General features: G+C 39.2%; 1 protein-coding gene across 1 annotated transcript in view; it reads right to left on the bottom strand.

Moving 5' to 3' along the window:
* The window catches only part of LOC137500423 (probable cytochrome P450 49a1), an 89,482-nt gene extending 64,242 nt beyond the window's left edge, over nt 1–25,240 (bottom strand). Inside the window, exons 1-4 of the mRNA XM_068227308.1 lie at nt 25,187–25,240; nt 18,358–18,569; nt 16,546–16,679; nt 13,304–13,416 (exon numbers count right to left, since the gene is read on the bottom strand). Of these exons, the coding sequence (XP_068083409.1) occupies nt 13,304–13,416; nt 16,546–16,679; nt 18,358–18,559 (449 nt within the window). The 5' untranslated portion in view covers nt 18,560–18,569; nt 25,187–25,240. The remainder of the gene's footprint in view (nt 1–13,303; nt 13,417–16,545; nt 16,680–18,357; nt 18,570–25,186) is intronic.
* Nucleotides 25,241–25,474: the final 234 nt, after the last annotated feature.

Here is a 25,474-nt window from a genome sequence, read left to right as displayed (position 1 = left end):
GTTCAACAAGAAATAATCTACCTTTCGATAAAAGGTGAATAAAGTTAATTTATTTGAGCTCTGGTTTAGAAAACGATAGCAACTCAACAGACGGAATATAACTGAGTGTTGCAACAGCTAAATTTGCTGTATGAAAGTTGAAAGGCATCTGGAATTCATAGTGGAATAGTGTGTTCCCTTCCTTACGTAAAGCAAATTCCTCCGTTTTCGCAAGTAGGTACCGCTCAGATGTGGGCAGACATGTTTTCGTTCCTTCAAATGAGTCAGGAATTAAACAAACTTGACCAAACTGCCACAAGGCTATCTCAATAATATACTTCGATTAAAACAAATCCACAAGATAGCGTCTATTACGATGTGCACAAATTAGGATTATTGTTTTTATGTGCCTCGCCCAGTTTTGCAGTTTGTACAAATTAATGGAATCTCTTCGTATGTTTTGGTGAAGCTTTTAGAGTTTAAGATCTCAGTAAGAGTACAATTTATCTGTTAATATTATCGAAGATATATGCAAAATAATAGTTGTACAAAGTTTAATTTCTGATCTTTCTGGATCGGAGCGCTTTTAACGCCGGAGTAAAAAGGAACCACATTTCCCTTTGCTAAAATCAAATAATCACAAATATGTGACTCGGTCACCGCCATCCATCAAGGACTGCTAATGTCAGGTGACTACCAGCCATAGGACATCCGACAAAAACGCAGATATTCGAGATTATGATATATTTTCATGAATTAAAAATAACCTGCGAAAATTAAGTCTAATGTAAGAAGTATAGATATTTAGTTTTTTAATATATTCTTTACCATGTGAATTATAAAATAATCGAGATGTTCACGACCTTACGTGCTGCTAGCTACGTACAAAAGTCTATATTCTTGGATGGATGTCAACTTTCAATGGTTAGGAACAGAAGTTCCCAAGTTCGACTTGCTATCGGATCGGGGAATTTAATCGCGTCTGGCGGATTCTTCTCACTCGGGGAATAGGTGTTTGTCGAAATACACATCTAAAATATAACAATAGGAATCGCCACAGCTAAACTAAATAGTTAACGCATTCCTCTCCAAAAGATTTGGCGTCAGGAAAGGAATGCAGCTTAAAAAATTGAACCAAGCCACATGAGCGACAAAGTTCGCAATCATGAGCCCACCGGTACAGTAGCCTGCATGGAAAATAGGGTGCAAGAAGATTGCTAAGACCAACGCCAGCAGCTTCGAAATTCAAGTTTGGCATTATCATCACAATTGGTTCGTCCAGAAGGACGTGGGTTCGAATCCCCGTCAGGAAGTCGTAAAATTTAAGAAACGAGATTTCCACTTCCGGAGGTGCACATGGCCCTGAGGTTCACTCAGCCTACACCAAAAATGAGTACCAGGTTAATTCCTGGGGGCAAAGGCGGCCGGGCATAGAGCTAACCACTCTACCCCATCATGTGCCGAGGTTACGGATAGTGGAAGCCTTTACCTTCCACCGCTCCAAGGGCCTTCATGGCCTGTACGGAGATGACCTAGCTTTGCTTTGCTTTTATTATCATCACAATTAAAAAACTAACCCATAAATGGCGGATGCATCGTACTTTATTTTTGGACATTTTGAAATTAGGCAATGCTTCGTTTCAGGACAGATTGCACGTTACAAATGTCAATAAAGGTAAGACGAGTAGTTGTCGACGGGTTACATTTTTTCTACAGTTGGAGCAGTAGTTTCATAATTGCCTCGTGTGCAAATGGTAAATCTAGGAAAACTATATTTAGAGATTCCGACAGTGGGGAGAGAACCCACCATCTCCCGAATGCAAGCCCACAACTTCATGACGCAGGCCAGGTGGCCAACTCGCTCTGTAATATCTTAATTATTGAATATCTATATTATTATAATTTTAAGGTGAAAATCTATGTATCATGTTCGAGTTATCAGTCCATAGACTGACTTATTGCAGCCCTCCATGCCACCCTATCTTGTGCTAACTTTTCATTTCTACATAACCACGGCATCCTACATCTTCTCTAATCTGCTTGTCATATTCGTACCTTGGTCTGCCTCTGCCGTTCTTACCCCATACACGTCCCTCAAAAACCAACTGCAAAAGTCCCGGGTGTCTCAAAATGTGTCCTATCATTCTATCTCTTCTTCTAGTCAAGTTTAGCCACAACGATCTCCTCTCACCAATTTGATTCAACATCTCTTCATTCGTGATTCCATCTATCCATCTCACCTTCAGCATTTTTCTGTACCTTCACATTTCAAAAGCTTCTATTATCTTTTTTTTCTGAGCGAGTTATCATCCATGTTTCACTTGGATACAATGCCAAGCTCCAAAGGAAAGTCTTCAAAAACATTTTTCTAATTCCTGTATCTATATTCGAAGTGAACACATTTTTTTCTTAAGAAAGGCCTTTCTTGCTTGTGCTAGCCTGCATTTTATGTCCTCCTTACTTGTGTCATCGTTAGTTATTTTATTACCCAAGTAACAATATTAATCCACTTCCTTTAAAAGTTCATTTCCTAATCTAATATTTCCTGCATCATCTGACTTCGTACTAGTGCACTCCATTACTTTTGTTTTGGACTTCCTTATTTTTATCTTGTACTCCTCAACCAAGACTCGGTCCATACGTGATTTTTAATAGATTTTTATACTGATTGTAGATAATTCCTCTTTCCCGGTACCTGATCCCGATCATCTTCAATATCTCAAGTAGCTTGGTCCAAACAACATTCTCAAATGCCTTTTCTAGATCTACAAACGCCACGTATGTGGGGTTGCACTTAATAATTCGATTCTTTAATATCAGACGTAAAGTTAGGATTGCTTCACGTGTCCCTACATTTCTTTTGAAGCCAAATTGATCTTCTCCCAACTCAGTTTCAACTTGTCTTTCAGTGTCTTGTCTTTCAGCTTTCAGTGTCATGGTGGCGTAATTTGCGGCTCATAATTCCAGGTGTTTTGAAGGTGTATAGTACTCTTAGTACGGTCCTGTGTGCAAGCATTGATTTAGTGAAGTGAAAGTGACCTGTGAATGTGTTAGGGCAGTGTATCTCGTTGTGGAAATATAGCATTTATTTCTTTTAAATCCATAAGTTTCGAAGTTAGGTTAGGTATGGCCGGAAGTAAAAAACAGAAGAAATGTGGCGCGATCTTCAGCTGTCCAGGGTCAGGGAGCAGCTACGTCTCCCACATCACGCTTGTCAAATGTTACCAGACAGCGTTCACAAACACGGTCAACCCTCCACCCTTCTGCTACTCTACCTTCGGCTGAACGCAAGCGCTCTCCCTCGGAGACTGACGGGACCACCACCACCTCGCAGGAAGCAGCGCCATCCCTTCAATCTGGCTCGACCCGGGCCTCACGATCGTCAGCTGTAAGTGAGCAGCTCTCCCTCACAACACCAACTAGCGGCAACACCAACATGCCGAACACAGAGCCCTCCTACATCACAGGTAACACTAATTTAACTGAAGACAAGATTGTGATCCTGGTGCAAGGTATAGTGGGGAACTTATTACAAAATAGCGACTTCCTTCAACCCTTGGTAACAGTTCTCGCACAAAAAGTTTGTAAAGAACTAAAAGAAACAATAGACTTCAATTCTAAAGTTATCAGCGATTTAAGAAATGAGTTAAAAGCTCGCGAAAATGAAATTATGGAATTAAAGTCTTTATTGAATTATAAAATGGACGAAATTGAACAATACCAAAGGCGAAACAGTATTCGAATTTTTGGGTTGCCCGAAGAATCTGGTGAGGATACAACTCACTTAGTGCTCAATGTGGCCCAAAAATTGAAAGTCCCGTTAAGCGCTGAAGATATTGACCGCTTGCATAGGGTTGGTGCCCCTGGGACTGGGAAGTCAAGGGCTATCATATGTAAATTTGTCTCCTACACCAAGAGATCGGCAGTTTTCCGTGCGAAGAGGCTGTTACGTGGATCCAAGGTGACGATTCGTGAAGATCTTACCTCTACCAGACATCATCTGTTGAAACAGGCAATTTCCATCTTTGGCGAAAAGCAGGTGTGGACTTCTGATGGCACAATTATCGTACTACAAGGGGGTGTTAAACACCGTGTGAGAAATACTGTTGAACTTAAAAAGATCTCTCCTCGCTTAAGTTAAATTAGTATGTTCTATTCAGTATTCTCTTCTCTACTTCGCTTCAGGTAATCTAAAACTGTATGTAATTTTATTAGGACCTATAACTGAATACTAATTTTCTGGAATTTTGCAACCAGCCAAATTCAAGTATGTCTTCTAAACTTAGGTGTTCTGAAATTCACAAAATCATTGAAGATCTATCAGAAACCTATCCCTCTGATTTGAAAATAATTCACTTAAATGCTGAGTCATTAGTTGATAAGGTACATTTCGATGAGTTTTTTGACTGCTTTGTTGATCCAATATTAACGTTATTGCTGTAAGTGAGACATTTTTCAAGGGGTCCATTCCGGACTCAGAGATTAACATTCCTGGCTTTAATCTATATAGAAACGATAGATTGGGCAAGAGAGGAGGAGGGGTGGCTGTGTACGTGAGGAGCAATATAAAATGTAAAATAATTCACACTTCCCCTGCAGAATATTGTCGTAAGCCAGAGTATATTTTCCTAGAACTTGAATTACTATAGGTAAAGTATTATTTTCATGCATCTACCGTCCTCCCAAAATTGGTTTCATGGATTCGTTTGTAGAGGCGATGTATAATTACGTTTTTCATTATAAATATGTTATACTTGCAGGTGATATGAATTGGCATTTTGGATCAGGGTCCTCGGAAACTCTAGTAATCGATGATGCACTTGACTGATGCAATTTAACTAGAATACCATTCGATGACACATACCATACTGCATATTGTCATTCTAATCTCGATACCATAGTTTCAAATTGTAATGATACCCTTCTTAAATTTGGGCAGACCCCAGCGAGTGGATTTTCTGGACATGATATGCTATATGCTGTCTTCTCTATATCGACACCCAAATATGAAAGAAAATGGATCACATTTAGGGATTTCCGCAGTTTTAATCCTGAAGATTTTCTAAAAGACGTAATTTCCGCTCCCTGGTATGAAGTATTTTCTCAGCGTAATATCGATGATAAAGTCATCAAATTTAATAGTTAAATTTCCGCGTTGTACGACAAGCATGCCCCATTAAAACTAATTCGAGCCAAACACCCACCTAACCCGTGGATAACGTTTACAATAAAGAAATTAATCTCTGCGCGGGACAAGGCAAAAAGAAAGCACATCAAAACCAGGAAACCTGAAGACTTTTGAAACCTTTCGCATCTTGCGTAATAAAACCAAACTCGCGATCCGTGATGCTAAAGCCAAACACATGCATTCTTTGTTCAGTAAGAGAACAACTCCGTCTGCTCTCTGGGGAACTATAAAATCACTAGGTATTGCTAAGAAAAATTCGCAACATACTTCCTCATTCATATCTGCAGAATTGCAAAATGATTATTTCTTAAAGATCTCACCAGTGAACAATTCTCACAAAATATCCGAAATTATTCATAGTTACATGAACACAAATGAACCTCAACATGATCTCTTTCACTTTTCGTACATTTACCCAGAGGATATAGTCAAGGTATTTAAGAGCATGAATACGAAGGCTGTTGGACCAGATGGTATCTCACATCCCCTCCTAATGAACTGTTTGGATATAATCACTACGGTCATAGCTCACCTGTATAATTTCTGTTTACAATCAGGAGTATTTCCAGATGTATGGAAAATGGCCAATATAAGACCTGTTCCTAAAGTTCCTTCTCCTCAAAAATTTGATGATTTCAGGCCAATCAGTATTTTGTCAATATTAGGTAAAGGATTAGAATGGATTGTTTACCAACAACTCACTTCGTATTTAAATACTCATTCTATTCTTAACACATTTCAGTCTGGTTTTCGAACAGGCCATAGTACTACGACGGCACTTCTCAAAGTCATCGATGATATCAAGTTTGCAATGGACAGAAAGGAACAAACGCTTCTGGTATTATTCGATTTAAGCAAGGCATTTGATAGAGTTCATCATGACCTCCTTCTGACTAAATTACGTACACTGGGCATATCTCTATCAGCTCTCTCTTGGTTTGAATCGTTCTTGAAAGGGAGATCTCAGCGGGTAGTATTTGACAAACAAAATTTTTCTAAGTGGTCTAGTGTGCATTCTGGCTTCCCCCAGGGTTCCGTGTTGGGTCCCGTTTTGTTTTCCCTGTATATAAACGATCTGCCTGGAGTTTTACGCTACACGAAACATCATATGTATGCCGATGATTTACAGATCTATTACCATTTTCCTGTGAATCGTGTTGTCGAAAGTATTAGTAAAATAAATCTAGATATAGAAAGACTACATCAATATACACTAAGTCATAATTTACTATTAAATGAAAACAAAACTTTAGCTATTTTTCTAGGATATCGAAGAAACTTATCAAATCTTTTCAACAGGGACATTCCTCCAGTAATTGTAAACGGTTCTGTAGTCAAGTATCAGGAATGTGTTAAGAATTTAGGTATTCTAATGGATAACACTCTGTCCTGGACCTTTCATGCCAAGCACTTGGTCAAGAAAGTGTCTGGCATATTGCATCAGTTTCGACGAAACTTGCCGTATCTTCCGTTCTCGGTGAGAAAGATGTTGATCCAAACTATGGTATTTCCTATTTTATATTACGGCGCTGTAATTTACAGCGATATCTCTGAGAAATATAATAGCAAACTCCAACGTATTCAGAATGCCTGTGTTCGATTCGTCTTCAAAATTCGTAAAGACTGTCACGTAACATCTTACTACAAAGCCGCAGAGTGGTTGAAACTCAGGGATAGACGATCATACTCAGCTGCTTGTTTACTTCTGAGAATTTTTAAATCTAATGTTCCCTCATATTTGACCAAGTCCTTTGTCCAGATGAGTCAAGTGCACGACCGGGACAATAAGTTTACAGCGAACACCCTTCTGGTTCCACAGCATCGTACGGTAAAGTGCAGTAAGTCGTTCATTGTCACTGCCTCTCAATTATACAACGATCTTAAACTATATGAAATTCAGCAAAGTAGTGTTGGAACTCAGAAAAAAATCTCTTAAATACCGCTACCTTTCCACTTATTAAGCCACGTAAATGAATTTTCACCAAATTAATTAAATAGTACGAAATATCATAATCCCCTAGATACACTTTAGATGCTCAGTTTTACTCTTAATTCATCCTCGGCTTTAAAATTCGTAGGTTTCTGTTTCGTCTTCTGTTCCTTGTTAGTATAGTGTATGTTTATGAAATGTTAAAAGTATTATTGTAACCTCCTAGATGTTTAGTTTTTAATCTTATTCTTATATCCTCAGTAGGAAAATGTATCTTACGCTTTTTATGTATTCTTTCATTAGATTTTGTATGTTAGGTGATACATTTAAGTTAAAGTGGCAGTTAGTTACAGCCAAAGGGACCTCTGGTCCTACTTGTAATTAACTTTAAATAAATATATTTCTAAACTAGCAAGGTACCCGTGCTTCGCTACGGTATTATACTGAAATTTATAATTGAATGCTTATTGTTTTAGATATATAATCCGCCGAAATTCGCGATTTGACACGTTTTCAGCGAGAATCCACCAAAATTCCCGATCTGACTCGTTTTCTATTAGATTACGGCTGGTTTCCTCCCATTTTTCAATCTTCCTTTCCAGCAATCGATTTCGTACTTCCCGGGCTAGGCTCAGGCATTCTTCCCGGTCAGTTGGGTCCGTAAATCTTTGCCATACCGTATTTTCCTATAATCATTTTTAATCTGGATAAAATCCTTCAGGAGATCCGGCGTAGTGTCATATTGGGCGCCTTGGCGGCAATGAACCCGCGGCCGGACTGCATTCTTAGTCATTACCCGTCCAGGAGCCGTTTCCAGCACGGTCCGCATATTTGACGACGGTCCGGAACATTATTATTATTATTATTATTATTATTATTATTATTATTATTATTAATGTTATTCTTCTTCTTATTCTTTCTATTATGTGTTGCTGGGATGAATGATGACAGGGAAAACCGGAGTATCCGGAGAAAAACCTGTCCCGCCTCCGTTTTGTCCAGCACGAATGTCACATGGAGTGACCGGGATTTGAACCACGGAACCCAGCTGTGAGAAGCCGGCGCGCTGCCGCCTGAGCAACGGAGGATCCTTATAAGTACATTAAGAACAGTAAAATCAATTGGCCTCACCTCCTTTTACACCCCATCGCCGTTAGTTTTTACTGCCAACCGCCCCCCCCCCCCCCAAAAAAAATTAAAGGAAGGCGTGTTTCTTTATGTTTAAGGGAGATTCCAAACACCAATGTTCACGTCTATTACCTTCAGTTTTGAGATATAAGTATCCCCATAAATATAATTTACTTTTGTCACTTCATTTCAAACTACTCCCACCCCCCCCCCCCAAGTGAATTTTCCCGCAAAAAATACTTGTTTCTTTAATAGTGAAGGATCTTCTAAATACCAATTATCACGACTCTAACTTCTTCACTTTTAGATTTATGTGTCCTCATGAAAGGAATTCAACTCCTTTACACTCCCGCCCCCCAAGATGGTTTCCCCCCCAAAACGCGTTTTTCTTTGTTTTTAAAGGAGATCCAAATTCGAATTTTCACGTCTGTTACAACTTTAATTTTTATTAGATGTATATATTCTCATACAATTAAAGTCAATTAATTTTTCAATTCTTTCACCCCCTCCCCCCCACCGCTTCATTGGATTTTCCGAGAATACGTGTTTCTTTACTTTTAAAGCAGATTGCAAATATCAAATTTCACGTCTGTAACATCTTCATTTTTAAGATATCTGTAGCCTAATTAAAAGAATTCAACACCATTTTCAGTCACTTTCACCCCCCCCCCTCCACCCAAGTGGTATTTCCGAAAATTAAAAATACACGTTTCTTTATGTTTAATAGAGATAAAAATACAATTTTTCACTTCTGTAACATGTTAAGTTTTTTTAGATATACTGTAAAAATTCTCATTTTAAAATTTCACCCCTTTTGGGTTCCCCTTAAGTGGAGTTTCCAAAAACAAATCACCTATGTTTCTTTACATTTACAGGAGATTCCAAACACCCACGTTTTACGTCTGTAACATTTTACGTTTCCAAGATAATCTTTCAAAAAATTCACCCCAATTTGTCACTTCTGTTTAACCGCCATTAATAGGATTTTCCAAAAACTAAAAAAATACGTGTTTCTTTATTTTTAAAGGAGATCCCATATACAAATTTTCAGTTCTGTTCCTTTATTTTTAGAGGAGATTCTAACTACCAATTTTAACATCTGTAAATTTTAAAGTTTTAAGATGCAGACACATTCATTTTTAAAAATTCACCCCCCTTTTCACCCCTCAATATTTGGATTTTCCAAAAACGAAAAAATACGTGTTTCTTTACATTTAAAGTAGATCCCAAATACCAATTTTCAGGTCTGTAATATCTTCAGATTCTGAAATATAAGTAGCCTCATTAAAGGCATTCAACCCATTATTCAGCCTTTTACACCCTTCCTATTGGGATTTTCCGAAAACAAAAGAATACGTGTTTCTTTATTTTTAAAGGACATTCTAAATACCAATTGTTACATCTATAAACTGTAACAGTTTTGAGATATAGATACACTCATTTTAAAAATCACCCCCTTTTCACCCCCCCCCCCATTTATTAGATTTTCCAAAAACAAAAAAATCCGTGTTTCTTTATTTTTAAAGGAGATCCCAAACACCAATTTTCAGGTCTGTAATATCTTCAGTTTCTGAAATATATGTAGCCTCATCAAAGGCATTCAACCCCTTTTTCACCCCTTTTCACCCCTCCTATTGCGATTTTCCGAAACAAAAAAATACGTGTTTCTTTATTTTTAAAGGAGATTCTAAATACCAATTTTTACATCTATAAACTGTAACAGTTTTGAGATATAGATACACTCATTTTAAAAAATCACCCCCTTTTCACCCCCCCCCATTAATTGGATTTTCCAAAAACAAAAAAAATACGTGTTTCTTTATTTTTAAAAGAGATCAAAAGTACCAATTTTCAGGTCTGTAATATCTTCAGTTTCTGAGATATAAGTACTGGTATACTGATCAAGGGCATTCAACCCATTTTCCCCATTTTCACCCCTTTTCACCCCTCCCATTGGGATTTTCTGAAAACAATAAAATATGTGTTTCCTTATTTTTAAAGAAGATTCTAAATACCAATTTTTACATCTGTAAACTTTTAAACTTTCGAGATATAGACACACTCATTTTAAAATTTCACCCCCCTTTTCACCCCCTTAGCGAAGGAATATCCAAAAATCCTCTCTTAACGAGCACCTACATCTTAATATGAATATATCCCCAAATTTTCATTTCGTTACGTCCAGTAGTTTTGGCTCTGCGATGATGAATCAGTCAGTCAGTCAGGACAAGTTATTTTATATACATATAGATAATACGTGTTAGAATTTTGCAGGCGTGAGATACTAAACTAATGGTGCGGTAGTTTTCACACTTGTCAACACTGGCTTTCCTGGGAATAGGTATAACAATATTCTGCCGAAAGTCAGATGGCTCTTCTCCTGTCTCATGCATTTTGGACACTAAATAGAATAAACAAGCCATGCTGGCTTTTCCTAAAGCAGTCAGTAATTAAAAGGTATTGCCATCAATTCCAGGTGCTTTGCTCCTATTTAGTTCTCTCAAAGCTCTCTCAAATTCTGACCTCCAAATTGGGTCAGCCATTTCATCAACATCAGCAGCCTCTTCATGTTCCAGAACCATATCATCTACGTATTGAACCTGTTACAATTGTTGGATAATGTTCCTGCCATCTTTCTGCCTTGTCTTCTTTCCCTAGAAGTAGTTTTCCCATCTGAGCTCTGATTATTCATATACCTAGTTTTCCTTTCTCCAAAAGTATCCTTGAATTTATTTTAAGCAGCATCTACCTTTCCTTACATCATACAACTTTCAACATGAATCATAAAAGAACGGAAATTAAATTCCCTACCATGTTAGCTGTTACTGTTTTTCCACACAGCATGAATTAATGAAGAAACTTGACATTTCCTGATTTTGCCACCTTTATATTGTTAGGACACTGTACACCAACACCGTATATAGTAGTGCAAAACAGAGATGTTCCTAAATTTGAATACTGAGGTTAGGTTGATCCATTTCCTTTTAATATAGTTAGACAAGAACAAACAGACAAACAAACAAACAAACAAACAAACAAACAAACAAACAAACAAACAAACAAACAAACAGGCAGACAATAATTGAACACTACCCAGTTTCAACTTTCGTATACTTAATGTGAGATGTATAAATATACGGGGCACCGAGCTCGATAGCTGCAGTCGCTTAAGTGCGGCCAGTATCCAGTATTCGGGAGACAGGGGATTCGAACCCAACTGTTGGCAGCCCTGAAGATGCTTTTCCGTTGTTTCCCATTTTCACACCAGGAAAATGCTGGGACTGTACCTTAATTAAGGCCACGGTCACTCCCTTACCACTCCTATCCCTTTCCTGTGCCATCGTCGCCGTAAGACATATATGTGTAGGTGCGACGTAAAGCCAATAGCAAAAAAATATATTGGGCAGTAATTTAAGTGTGCAAACACGTCCTTAACTTAATTTATATAGAAGTCCTTTAATTTGTGCTTTTTTCAGGTAGCCTAATGTCACAGAAAAGAAGTTTAGTATTTTATCTATGACAAAATAATTCAGGTCTGAAGGTAGGATTGCTAACTTTCCGGTTATGAACAACGGATTTTTGGGTTTTGGTGCGATTAGCCGGACTCCCGTCACAAGTTTAAAATGGGTTGTCCAAAATCCATTTATGACGTGGTGAAGTTTACTGGGTCCATCAAAAATGGTTCGAGACGTCAAAAATGATTGCTCTCATGCTCAAGTTCTCCTCTGGCTGATTCCTAAACAGAGCAACTTCAAGACTATTTGGAAAAGAAAAGTTTCAATCCTTGGTTGGAAAATTATTTTAGGAAAATATCATGATGCGATGCGCAGCAGTGATTTCCAACAGAACGCAAAATGAGTTCGTCAGAACTCAGCTTTAATGTCGAAATATTATTAAGTAATTTAGTCAAATTCGATAGAAACTACCCAAAAATTCTGAGGGGAACACATGGTTCTTCAAAGTATAATTTCTAGATGTAGCTAAATTTTGCAACACTGTAAGTTAAGCGTGTTTTTAATATTCTGTATTCATGTTTAATTTGAATAAAGTATTATAAATTAATATCAGGGGGACAGGGTCAGGATGTGCATTCCCTTCTATCTTCATACCAACAAAACAAACGAAATTCAAATCTCTGTAATGTTTTAATTTTAGAATTGGAAACCGCATCTCTATGGGTTAAGGTAATCATTCGTCACTCTCCGTAACTCATAGGTTGTGAGCTCACGTATTTCAAGGTTGCCTTGCCTATAATACTGCTACGGGCGTGGCCGCTCCGTCCGCCATTCTCAATCTCCGACGTTAAATATCGCCAGCGTACGTAAGCTGTGTGACGTGACCGGGCCGGAGCCTCGTGAGGGAAGGCCGGCACCCATTGGACAGATACTCCTTCGAGTGCCGTCATAGGCCACTTCGTCGCTGTGATCTCGAAGAACGCGGAAACGAGTAGCTTATGGGACGGCAGATTTTTGTATCTGGAGGTTTTTGCGAGTTTCAAGTCGCTGACGTATTTTGAAGGTCCAGTCACGTGTATATAAGGCAACGGATAAATACAGAGTCAGGTCAGTCAAAATGTGGACTCATTGTGAGCGAAGGAGAACGAAAGGTGCTACATTCACGGATGAGCTCAGTGTGAGCTCCGTCAGCTGGTGGAGTTGACAGCGAGTAGCCGAGGGTGAGTGACAGACTGGAGTTGGGTGGGGCAGTGTGAGAATTGTTCTTCTGACGCCTGTTGCCGTGAATTGTGTGTATTCTCTTTCTACTGCTGGACGAGAACATCGCGAGTGTTCTGGTGCAGCTTCAGAAGAGAACACTGGAATGACGGCATGCGTCTGTGAACCGAGTTCTATCGGAGGTGAACAGCGAACATCATCCTGTCGTGTGCGGGCTGTGACAACAGCGACTGAGGATATGTGTGTATCAGTGAAAATAAGCCGTGAGAGACGAAGTGCGCAAACTGTATAATTGTGTCCCCTGTATGTTAACGTGTAGTCTTATAAGATAACAAAGTATAGAAATAGGACTTTACCAGGTCCTGTCTTCATTTATTTACCGAGCCAGCACGTTACAATACTTACGATGTTGCTAGTCCACCGATTCCCTTGTAGAAGTCCTTCCTTAATACTCCTCGGTACTCTTTGATTGATGACAATGATTGCCTGGCAGGCCAAGGTCCTTCATTCCTGAACACCTGAAAATATTATAAAACGTATAAATTTACAATATATAGGACACATCATTTATGATGTGACAACACAAACACGCCGGTAATGTCGCAGTAACATTTACTATTGCAACTTGTATGTAAAGTAGACCGCTTTATTTTTCGCAAGAGTGGAAAGAATTAAGTACGAGGCATTGTCCCTGTGTCAAAATTATATAGGCAAAAAATGTGCATGCCACACAAGTTGCATTCAAAATTTCATTGATTATCATTCCACCAAAAAAATCGTGGAAAGAGTAATATATAAAATCCTTAATTCTGTCTCACATTCACAGCGGTGTTGAGAAAATTGGTATCAGTTATAGATTTCTGTGTCTTCTTTACGAGGAAAATAAAATGAACCTTTCTCGACCACGAATTTTTATACTTAAAAAATAAAAACGTTTCTATCAGCGAAGTCGTTGTCGCATAATGGCGTAGGTACACACAGCTATGTCCATCGGCATGATGTCCAACTGCGAAAATCTTGGCTTCTGTTACCTTCGACAGATATATTCAATGGTACCCAATGTGGGTTAATAGTTCAGAGTGAAAAATACTACGTTTCAGCGAAATTAATCCTTTTTTCCATTCTGATGCTTATCTCTACCAATAAACACGCTGTTCAGCAGTCCGTCTGGTGCTCTTTGTCCTCAAAGTGTCAAATATGTACGATGAGAATCCGTTACTATTCCTTGAAAGTACTTTCACCATCAGAATATATTTAGGCAGGGTATGGGAGGTGGTGTTGTACAATTCTTAAACACCACAATGCGTACCAAAAGCCTGGTTTAACTTCCAAAACCTCTCCGCAGTACTCATACGGAGTGAACGCCTATGACGCTGTTGATGATGATTCGTCCGTCAGGTAGAGACGTAAAGCCTTCAATAGACCCCTTAACGCTATTCGACAAGTGTATGCTATGTTTCCGGCACCGCGCTTCACCCTATCCCTTCCTGCAATCTTACATCGCGTATTCATTTCATCTCATAAACTCCTGGGATGAGGTTGACGTCAGAAAGAGCATCCTGTTGTAAAACCTCGCTACGAAAATTGTACGAAAATTCAGCTCACTTCATACACGAGCCTGTAGAGAAACGGGACAAGTGTTGGGTGTACAAACATGAGATAGAAAGCCTTCCCCTGAGTTTGAGGAATGGCACCTTAACAAACGGTGATGTTGGATACTTCGTTGTAGATGTTTCTATGGTAGAGATATTATTCCGTTGAGATGGAATTTCGTATGACTGGTTCTTTCTCGACAAAATGCCTCTCATTGAACGAGGCGAGATTGTAATTTTGTTGGACATACTAACGTTAACGTAATTTACTGTCATAAGACTGAATCAAGTTCTACTCTTTATTTTGAAGCTTTCCCGTATTGAATCTAGCAACAGACAACAATGGTTGATGTTTCTCATTCAGTGCAGTGTAGTCCTTTTAAGGCAATCTAATGGCATTAGACTGAACGAAGTCCTACTGCCCGCTTTAATATCTTCGCATTACGGATAAACATAAGCAGATAATAATCATTCAATATATTTGGATTCTTCACATTTAAGTGTTTGGGTAGTAAACATTGTCTTCAATTGCTCGCATTATACTGGCAGATTTAATGAGTGAATTACAATCTGGAGGATTGAGATTATGTTAACTTTTCCTGATATTGTCACCCGAGAAACATATTTTAGGACACAAAATATTATATTTTTCATTGGAACTTGGAGCTTCGGATTTATTTTAACCGGCTATAAGTACACACATACCGATAATAATTGGAGGAAATGTCAAAACATTGATTATGTCACGCATTGTATAATTCAGACATTAATACTTTTATATTTAGACTGTTCCTGACTCCTGACCCTAGTAGATTACTTTGCCAAACACAATCGATTGCGGAGTTCACGCCATCGATTTTGCTGCATCCGCCATTTCATCAGAAATCCTTTGGAAGAACATGACGTCAAAGGCAGTATGAATTTCGTGGTTTAAATCAACAAGTGTTTAAAAGAGCCGACCACCCAACGTAAAATAACGCCACAGGGAAGACGAAAAGAGTAAAGAAAAGCAGAATTGACAAAGGTAAAATACGCAGTTTACAAAGATAAACTACAGAAGCTAAAACGATACCTTTCGAAAACGATGAATTGAGAAATGTTAAGTTACAGGTAAGAGAAAGTAACTCCCAGACGTCTACATCTAACATAAATATGTTAGAAGTAGCGAAGTAAATGAAACAGGTTAAGTTACTGATATGGGACGAGGCAAACATATCTTCTCTTTACTCCCTTTCAGCAGTAGGTCAGTTACGGATAATGAACAGCAAATCACCTTTCGCTGGAAAAGTGATCTTGCTTAGTGCAGACAGACAATGTCGGGTAGTAATTCCTCACTGTTACAGAACGGATATTATCCAGTCAAGTTTTTTTTTTTAATATTTTACTTTTGGCTGTTGCATGTTCACTTCAAAAATCCTTGTGACCGGGCGAGTTGGCCGTGCGCGTAGAGGCGCGCGGTTGTGAGCTTGCATCCGGGAGATAGTAGGTTCGAATCCCACTATCGGCAGCCCTGAAGATGGTTTTCCGTGGTTTCCCCATTTTCACACCAGGCAAATGCTGGGGCTGTACCTTAATTAAAGCCACGGCCGCTTCCTTCCAACTCCTAGGCCTTTCCTATCCCATCGTCGCCATAAGACCTGTCTGTGTCGGTGCGACGTAAAGCCCATAGAAAAAAAATCCTTGTGGAAATTTCTTTGCTCTAAAAGAGCCATCTGATGGTGAGATAGCGATTTCGGACAGGGTAACCAAGAATAACAGCCGAAAGGCTTCGTTTCGCTGACCACACCTCCCCTGATAATCTGCAGGTCACTAGGTTGAAAAGTGGCCACTCGGGAAGGCCAAGACCCATTAAGGCTCTAGTACCATATTAGTGTTGCGGTGGGTAGGTCTCATCGGATGCAAGAGTGAAAGGCGACAGAGACTGTCATGTAGTTAGCCCTCCGAATGACGCTGCACTCTAATTATTCTGTATTGAGGTAACTGAGACTACAACTCCCACTTAATTTGATTCCCGTCACCAAACGCAGTACGAGGATATTGAATAAAACACGTTACCGTCTCGAAATCTTGAGGATCGAAAATGTACACCATATCGTTCCTTCCCATGAGCTTTGGGATCTTGAAGATGTTCCCGTATTCGGCATGAAGTTTTTCGGCCAGCTCCACAAAATCAAGTCCACCATAAGTACCTGAAACAAGAAACATGAAAATTAATGTTTAGTTTCGAAACGCATACAATTAAATTCTAATCTTGAGAGTGATCATAATATTGTCATAATATTTTGCGGCTTTTACCCAGTAAAAGAGGCGAACTCATCGTACGGGAATAAGTAAATTATATCATTACAATTAATTACTCTTGGCTACAATGCGTGAACGGTTTGGTTCCCTGTCAGAAAATCGGAAATTTTATGAATGAATTCTCCACTTCTGGAACGGTACATTGCCATAGTTCCTGGGACACAGACGGTCGGGCATATGGCTAACCACACCATCCCTCCTGGTACTTTGGTAACGGATTGTGGAAGCCGTTATCACTCACTACTTCATGAAGATAGCTTGGTTTGGCTAGTCTTGTGATAGCATCAACCTAAGAATCGTAAATTTATTCACTACTAGCTTTTGCTTGCGGCTTTGTAAGCGTGGTAGTTAATTTGCCGTCAGTATCTGGCTTCAGGGAGTTTACATGTCCTGTCAGATGGAACCAGGCTTCATCACCCATGAAGAAAGCAGCATATGAAACAATCTACTCACAATTGCTGGAAGTAGCCAAGTGCAGTAATTCGCACGTTTTGCTTTGCCTTCTCACCCGCCTATCAGTTGCTGGAGGCTTGTTGTTTTGTATAGCTTCAACCCTACGTCGTGTAAAGCAAGTGAAACTTTCACATACTGCGACAATTTGCGCGTTGACTTCTTATAATTTTGGATCATTCCTGCTCGAATATCCGCGATCACAGCAGATGTACGAACGGAGGTGACTCGATTCGTTTCGTTTTTGCGTTTTCTTGTTTTTCTTTACCTGATACCTACGACAATATGAAATGTTTCAAATTAGCGTGTTTTATAGTGTATTTATTGGAAGGCATTCCATATCCTTTATAAATGCTCGTCGGAGTTTGAAAATAAATACACCCTGTTATTTATAATGACCATCACTCTAATGATTTGTGTAGAAACAGGTGTAGATATATTTAGTTAAAAAGTTCGTATCGTTATCTCGGCAGATATTGTCATAAAGTTCGATCACGGTAATACTAAGAGTTACTAATATTACTAAATGTGAAACAGATTTTCGGTATATTTCATAGTTCACATGTTAAGGAGGGTGATCGTCTTAGCTGACTCACCCTCTGCAGAGAGAGTGAGTTAACATATTTTCGAGCTGATATAAATATTAGATAATTTTCGCTTCAGTACTATCATATTATGTAGTTTCTAGAGATGAATGGTGACAATCCATATTTTTTATCCCTTAGGGGTGGGGGGCGAGAGTGCGGGACAGTCTCATTGACAGTTGAAATCATGTACATCGTATCTATAGTGCGGCGGCTAAATACATATAGTTATCACTTATAAATTTTTGAAGGGGACAAATATTTCCCAGCCGATTTGAGCTTCCATAAAGACGAAGTTTTACTCGAAAATTAAATAATCTAAAACTTGAAATCAAGCACATCTAAATAATTCTAAAACTACATTATAGATCGTAACATATCAATCTGCAAGTCAAAAAGGAATTCTATAAAAATTCACTTCACACATAACTAACTGGTAATGTAAATTTTAAAGGGAAATATTTAGAAACTATCCGGGCAACGTCGGGTACTACAGCTAGTACTTAATGTTCTAAAATTTAAACTCAGTTACCTATGAAGGGTAGAAACCTCCAGGTATTTCCAATGAGTGGCAAAGGTTTTGGTCCGGGAATCTCCTCATACGATTTGACCTTAGATACCTCTTGTTGTGTGGCAGCCATTGACATCTCTGCTCTGCTGACGAAGAGAGCGGCAGTTGCTGGACGGGCGAAATGGGCGAGACGCCTTGTAGGCAGCGTACCCAGTTTCAACATCTTGAAAGTGCTAGAGCAGAGCAAAAATAAATTACGTGGTTTTCAGGTATAAGTATAATTATTTCGAAGAATTGAAGATGTTTCAAAATATTGAAATTACGAAACCTATAAGATGTTCTGCTTTGTATAAAATGAGAAGCAAGGCTTCAAAAATTAGAGATTCCCATTAAGGTAAGAGGAAACCTAATACCTTTCACATTAATTGACAGAGGCACCGCCATATCCAAATTTTCTCGATGCCTAAATTTGATGTATTTGAAGTGCATTTTAAATATAATTTCAAACTTATTCCTTTCGGATTTACTCGCCTCAGTGTTCAATTACACAGGCAAAACTGTCGATACTAGGTAATTATTTCAGTGCTGAAATTCCCTGAAAATTGATGACATTTAATGGGAGAGGAGATGATTTAGGGGCTATTTGTTGAAGAAATGACGTCATTGTAAAGATTTATTCACCTGCTTGGAAGTTTCGTCCTTAAGCAAGAGTCAGTGATAAGTTGTCAATAAGGAAAGAAACTCTTACGAATAGAAAAGTAAGAGATATGGTGTGGTGGCTAATGGGTATCTATGAAAATAAGGATCAAAGTGATAAACATAAAGAGAAGTGATGTTTGTTATGTGGATGAATAATGGACAAAGCACATCTGGGCGGGGGGTAATATGGGGACAGATCCACTTAAGGGCAAATAACTGGGTAGTTATTTCGAACCCAAGAAAAGAAAATAGAAAAACACCACAATTTGGAGAATAGATTTAGACATTTATTAGTCTTGATGATATTGTTCAATGTGGTAAGATTAAGGTAACTGTAATAAGGAAAATCATGTGTGTCTTAAGAAATCAGTTTCGATTACAATCAATGATTACTCTCTCACAAGTTTCAGTGATCCCGAACAAGGGGAAGGGAGTATTCTATTCCGAAAAAGAATGCAAGCGTGTGCATTATTTCAGCTCAAGGGGGTCCGACTCGTTGGCTGAATGGTCAGCGTTCCCGGGTTCGATTCCCGGCCGGATCGGGGATTTTAACCTTCATTGGTTAATTCAATGGCTCGGGGGCTGGGTGTTTGTGCTCTCCCAACATCCCTGCAACTCACACACTACACATAACACTATCATCCACCACAATAACACGCAGTTACTACACATGGCAGATGCCGCCCACCCTCAACGGAGGGTCTGCCTTACAAGGGCTGCACTCGGCTAGAAATAGCCACACGAAATTAAAATTAAGCTCAATGGGAGTTTTTCTTGATCCGTGGCCTATTTGTCTTGTAAACTTAAAAGTTTTCTGAAAGTGCAAATTAATTTTAACATTAAATCCCGATAAAATATTGCAGGATATTTTTTCAAGATATGATGGACGTAAGGAGAGATGTTGGATGACAATAAACGAAAGTAAACGGATACTAATGAGTCTCTTAGAGGCATTCTACAAACTGAAAGCTACGCACCAGAAAAATACAGGATGGTAGCAAACAATTTTAAGATATAATGTGGACGGAAAGCTACTGGTATTTGAAGCGGGGACCAATCTTTTGAAATGCATGGCTTGTGTGCTGTAGGGAATCAAAATTTGACAAGGTTGTGCTCGGCTAGCGTTCCATATTTTGCGCAGGAGCCTCCACCAATCCAACGAGAGCAATACGTCGTGCATTACACTAAAAAAGGTTTCCAACTGTTGACCTCCAACTTGATTAGAAAACACACGTCATCGGTTCAGAGATTGGCACTCTTGGACAAAGAATTTTTTTTTTTTTTTGAGGATAGGGTGGGGCTATTATCAACTGTCTAACGTAAGATACTCCTATTTCATCAAACGAGGAACTTTTATTTTGAATTCACACAGTGACTGAAGTAGTGTACTCAGCTGCAGCTCTCCCGATGAATATATAGGATATATCAGAACTATATCGACAAAAATATCAGGGATGCTCTTGTTGTTATCATAAAAAAGATGGTGCAATTGGATTGGCGGAGAAAATTATTACTTCCGATAAAATTAGGTTACTTTTGAGAAGACGCCTCGTAATCTGCAGGTCTTCGGGCTGAGGAGCGGTCGCTTGGTAGGCCAAGGCCCTTCAAGGGCTCTAGTGCCATATTGGGTTACTTTGTTACATCCGGACGTGTGATTCAAATTGACGAACTTGCCGTATTTGCCATGCCAGAGAGCCAGGCGCTGTGTGTTGCTGAACGTCCGAGGAGGGAAGAGAAGAGAGGAAAAGTGGGGGGTGGCAGACAGAGGTAATGCTCGGTGTTATTGCGCAAGTTCCTCGTTCGTTTCGCATAGCCGTTTCCCAGCCCCAGTAGGCAGTGTGCAGTTTGTTCCGCTCAAATTGACTACTATTCGAACCCCGTGAAAAGAGAACATAAATTGTTACCAAGAATTACACTCATTACACTCACTGCACAAACTGAGGGACTTTCTTCCTGTCAAAACCAGGAAAATGTTCGTTCAAGGACTAATACTACCAATATTTGATTATGGTGACGTAGTCTATAATAACATAAGTTATTCACTTGGTTATAAACTTCAACGGGTGCATAATGACTGCATTCGATTCATTCTAAATGTTCGGCTCCATTCCCACATCAGCCCATTCCTCCATCAGCTGTCCTGGTTAAGATTATGCGATAGACGTAGGCACCATGCTGTTTCTCTTCTGCACAAAATAATGCGAACAGGTAAACCAGACTACCTGAGAATAGATTTAAGCTACCTCTCTCCCTCAGATAGAACACCCGCAAGGTCATCAACACGATCCCTGTTGTCCATCCCCATTCACCACAGTAGGATGTATAACAACTCATTTGTACCGGAGACCATGCGTTCCTGGAATTTCCTCCCGGCTGAAATTAGAGACATAAGCAACCTAAAGGTATTCAAAAGAATGTGATGAAACTTTTATCTACATTCAGAATAATTTACACCAAGAAGTACCCTCAAATGTTAGATTAAGTCAAATGAATAAAATGTAAATGTAAGATTAGTAACATTGACAACTTTCGAGGTATAGTTTTAATAATAGTAAATACTATAAATTCATTTTAAAGTGTTAAAAACAAATTATGATACTTTACATTTCAGTTAAATTACATTTCACGTTAATTTTAAATTATATTAAACTTATTTTAATTTTAAGTAGTTATAATGTTATGTTTGCACAGGTGTACAATAATACGGTTTGGCATAATAGCAGGCTTCATAGCTTGCGCCCCGCCATGTACAGAAAGACATTAATAAATAAATAAATAAATAAATAAATAAATAAATAAATAAATAAATAAATAAATAAATAAATAAATACAAGCAGCTTTTCAGGACGTTCGCGGCATGCCAAACGTCCTTAACAGAGTAAAAATATTACTACTATACCTTTGTGAACTGCGTCCTGAAGTAGGAGGAATCAAAGCATTGAGAGTAGTGTTTCCTTCGTTCAGTATTTCATTTCATTTACAATGTTGTGGGTAAAGGAATACAGAAACGTGAGGCGTCAGCATTGCACATTCGAGCATGTTAAATAATAAATAACGTTATTTATTACGACCAACAGACGAGAGGGGAAACTATCTGGTGCAGACCTTGACTGACAGGTGTGTCTTAATTGTGTTTTGGTACTGTGTGTGCACTTATGGATGTTTAACAAACGAACTGTGGATATTTCCTGTAAGAGAAAAGGACAAACCTGTGCGATTCGAACGAGGAAACTTGTGAATTGGCGCGAAACATTATCTCTGTCTCCGTCATACACCCCACTTGCCTCCCTTTCGTTCTCGTCCCTGAAGCACGGTAGCGGATTTTGTTCTGGCATAGCAGATTTGGCAAGTTCGTCAACTTGAATCCCCTACGCGGAAATGACAAATTAAAATCATTTCATCGAAAATAAAAATTTTCTCTCCCAATCCTATTGCACTATCTTTCTTAACATAACACGAAGGGCATCCCCGATATTTTGACGGTAAATGAAATGATATGGCGTATGGATTTTAGTGCCGAGTGTCTGAGGATAAATTCGGCTCTTCAGATGCAGGTTTTTTGATTTGACTCCCGTAGGTGACCTGCGCGTCGTGATGACGATGAAATGATGATGAAGACGACACATACACCCAGCCCCCATGCCAGCGAAACTAACCAATTATGATTAAAATTCCTGACCCTATCGGGAATCGAACCCGGAAACTCTGTGACCAAAGACCAGCACCCTAAACATTTAGCCATGGAGCCGGACTTTTTGTCGGTATAGTTCCGATACACCCAGTATAATAGGTTTTATTACAATAATCCGCGTACATGGTATATAGTAAGATATAATAAAACAATTTGCTAAATAGTAAAGCAAATGCATTGCAAGTAAGGTATGTATCCGCTATCCTCGGCGCAAGTGCTGATTAAATCCCAGTCATCTCCACTATAGTCTGTTACGGATTGCCTAGGCGTGCAAGCCAAATACGGAGTGAAGTATCCTCACTGAGGCAGAAGGTGCTCTTATACATCAGTCTGTTAAACCCACCGAAATGCACACACCCACTGATCCTATTAGGGATATTTTCCCCGCAGTTATACCAGGTACTAAATGCAAAGGGATTGGATATAACGCCATTGGACGTACTTCGGGTATTTCATATTGTCAAAGTCTAGAACGACCGGTATCGATAGCTGCAGTCGCTTAAGTGCGGCCAGTATCCAGTAATCGCAAGATAGTGGATTTGAATCCCACTGTCTGCAGCCCTAAAGATGGTTTTTCGTGGTTTTCCATTTTCACACCAGGCTGTACCTTAATTAAGGCCACTTCTAGCCCCTTCCTACCCTATCGTCGCCATAAGACCTATCTGTGTCGGTGCGACATAAAGCAACTTTTTGAAAAAGGTCTAGAACGAAACTGAGACAGGGCAGTGAAAGTAAAAAATACGTAAAATTAAAATATCCTAACCAATACCAGAAGACATAGTGCACTGTGGACACTAGATTTATTATTATTGTTATTAATCAAAAACAGTCGTATCAGCACACTATTTTATTCCACAACCACTTTTCGACCAACAGCCTTAGCACCAGGACTTAAATGCTGTAAATAGTTTTAACACTGATGATGGACCTTAGAGTCCGAAAACCGGTTGTAGGATAAAATAGTGTGCTGATACGACTGTTTGTGGTTAATAATAATAATAAATGCTATCATCAGCATTGTTATTAATAAATATGGATTTGATGAGTTATAATGATTGTAACCTCAGATTTCGTAAAAAAAAAAAAAAAAAAAATTCTTGGTCCCCTGTGACACTTAGTAATGGAAATATTAAATATGGCTAAGGCTTTATTTCATTTCGTGTGTGGCTTTTAGTGCTGGGAGTACACGAAGACATGACGCCCATGGGACACCTGAGCATCTGGCTAGTTGATGAGAACAATAACTAGGTAGGGAGAGGGCGAAGCCAGGTTTCGGCACGTAGCCTACTCCTGTCAAAAGACACAAACTGGGCTGTTCAAGGCTTAACGTCACCATACGACGGACTAATCACCATCACTCAATCCATATGAGCACTGCGGAGAGGTATGGAATTAAATCCAGGCATTTGGCAGCAATCTAGAGATGACAAATTGTACACTGCCACCTCTCTTGACTTGTCTGCCAACATTATCATGGTGAAAACCTTTTCAACCAACGGGACTCTTACCGGATAAGTGCGGAATAACATCACGTAGACTTTACGCCTTAATGATCATGGCCACCAGGTCAGGTAGTCCATATATAAGCAATAATGTACCCTATATATATATGTTCCATTTCTTAATGGATACAGTATTTCTGCATCTCCTTCATGGCACGGATTAGAGGAAGAACAGCTGCTACTGAAGTCTCTTTTTCTTGTTAGTGGCTTTACGTCGCACCGACACAGAGAGGTCTTATGGCGACGATGGGACAGGAAAGGGCTAGGAGTTGGAAGGAAGCGGCCTTGGCCTTAATTAAGGCATAGTCCCAGCATTTGCCTGGTGTGAGAATGGGAAACCATGGAAAATCATCTTAAGGGCTGCCGACAGTGTGATTTGAACCCACTATGTCCTGGATGCAAGCTCACAGCTGCGCACCGCTAACCGCCCGGCCAACTCGCCGGTCCATTGATGTATCTGTCCCATCTGTCACTCTGAGGGTACAGAAGCTGCTGAGATATGTGTGTGCTGAATAAAGATACTTGGAGCTTAATTAGTGTGTTCTAAGGTTATATAAGGTGCTACTCATTGAGCCAGGCTTGCTGGAATGGCACTTTTGACGCAGCGAGGAAAGCAATGGTAAACTAACTCCTTATGTCTAGTACGCCTCGTTTAGGCACCACCGATCCAGAAAATCTCCGTGCTGATGACTCAATAGACCTACAAGTAATTACGAATGCATATTGAACCATTAATTTTGAAAAATCTCATGGACTTGCTGTACCTCCTTTTAAATATTATTACGGGTATAGCATGGATCCTCACAACAGTAAATTCAGTTATCGTTGAAGTTCCTCAAAACCATTGCGTGTTTTGCGTACAATTGTACCGTTACCGCTAGTGAGGTAAATAATCATAAACTGTGAACTAAACCGCATACAGTATTCCTTTAATTATACTAAAACTCGGATAACGTACCTGTTTCTATGCGGGATGTTCACACAAACTACGACACTTCTTGAGTGATATCCATCTTCACATATGGTTTCATATAAGTGATCGGCAAAGCTTATCACTGAGATAAGATATAAATAGTTATCATAACATTAGGTCCAATGAGCTCGTGAGGGAGATGTTTTTATCAGTGTTGACCATGTTGTAATTGCATAGCTTTATTACTGACGCATTTGACATCCATCTGTTGGACGTGTTTGCTGTTACTAGACCTTTTTGTTTTTTGGTGTAATCTACAGCAACTTCATTACT

This window comes from Anabrus simplex, chromosome 4 (genome assembly GCF_040414725.1).
Source record: "Anabrus simplex isolate iqAnaSimp1 chromosome 4, ASM4041472v1, whole genome shotgun sequence".
NCBI classification, from domain to species: Eukaryota; Metazoa; Arthropoda; class Insecta; order Orthoptera; family Tettigoniidae; genus Anabrus; species Anabrus simplex.
The sequence above is the reverse complement of the archived record's forward strand: the minus strand, read 5'-3'. Positions and strand labels throughout refer to the sequence as shown.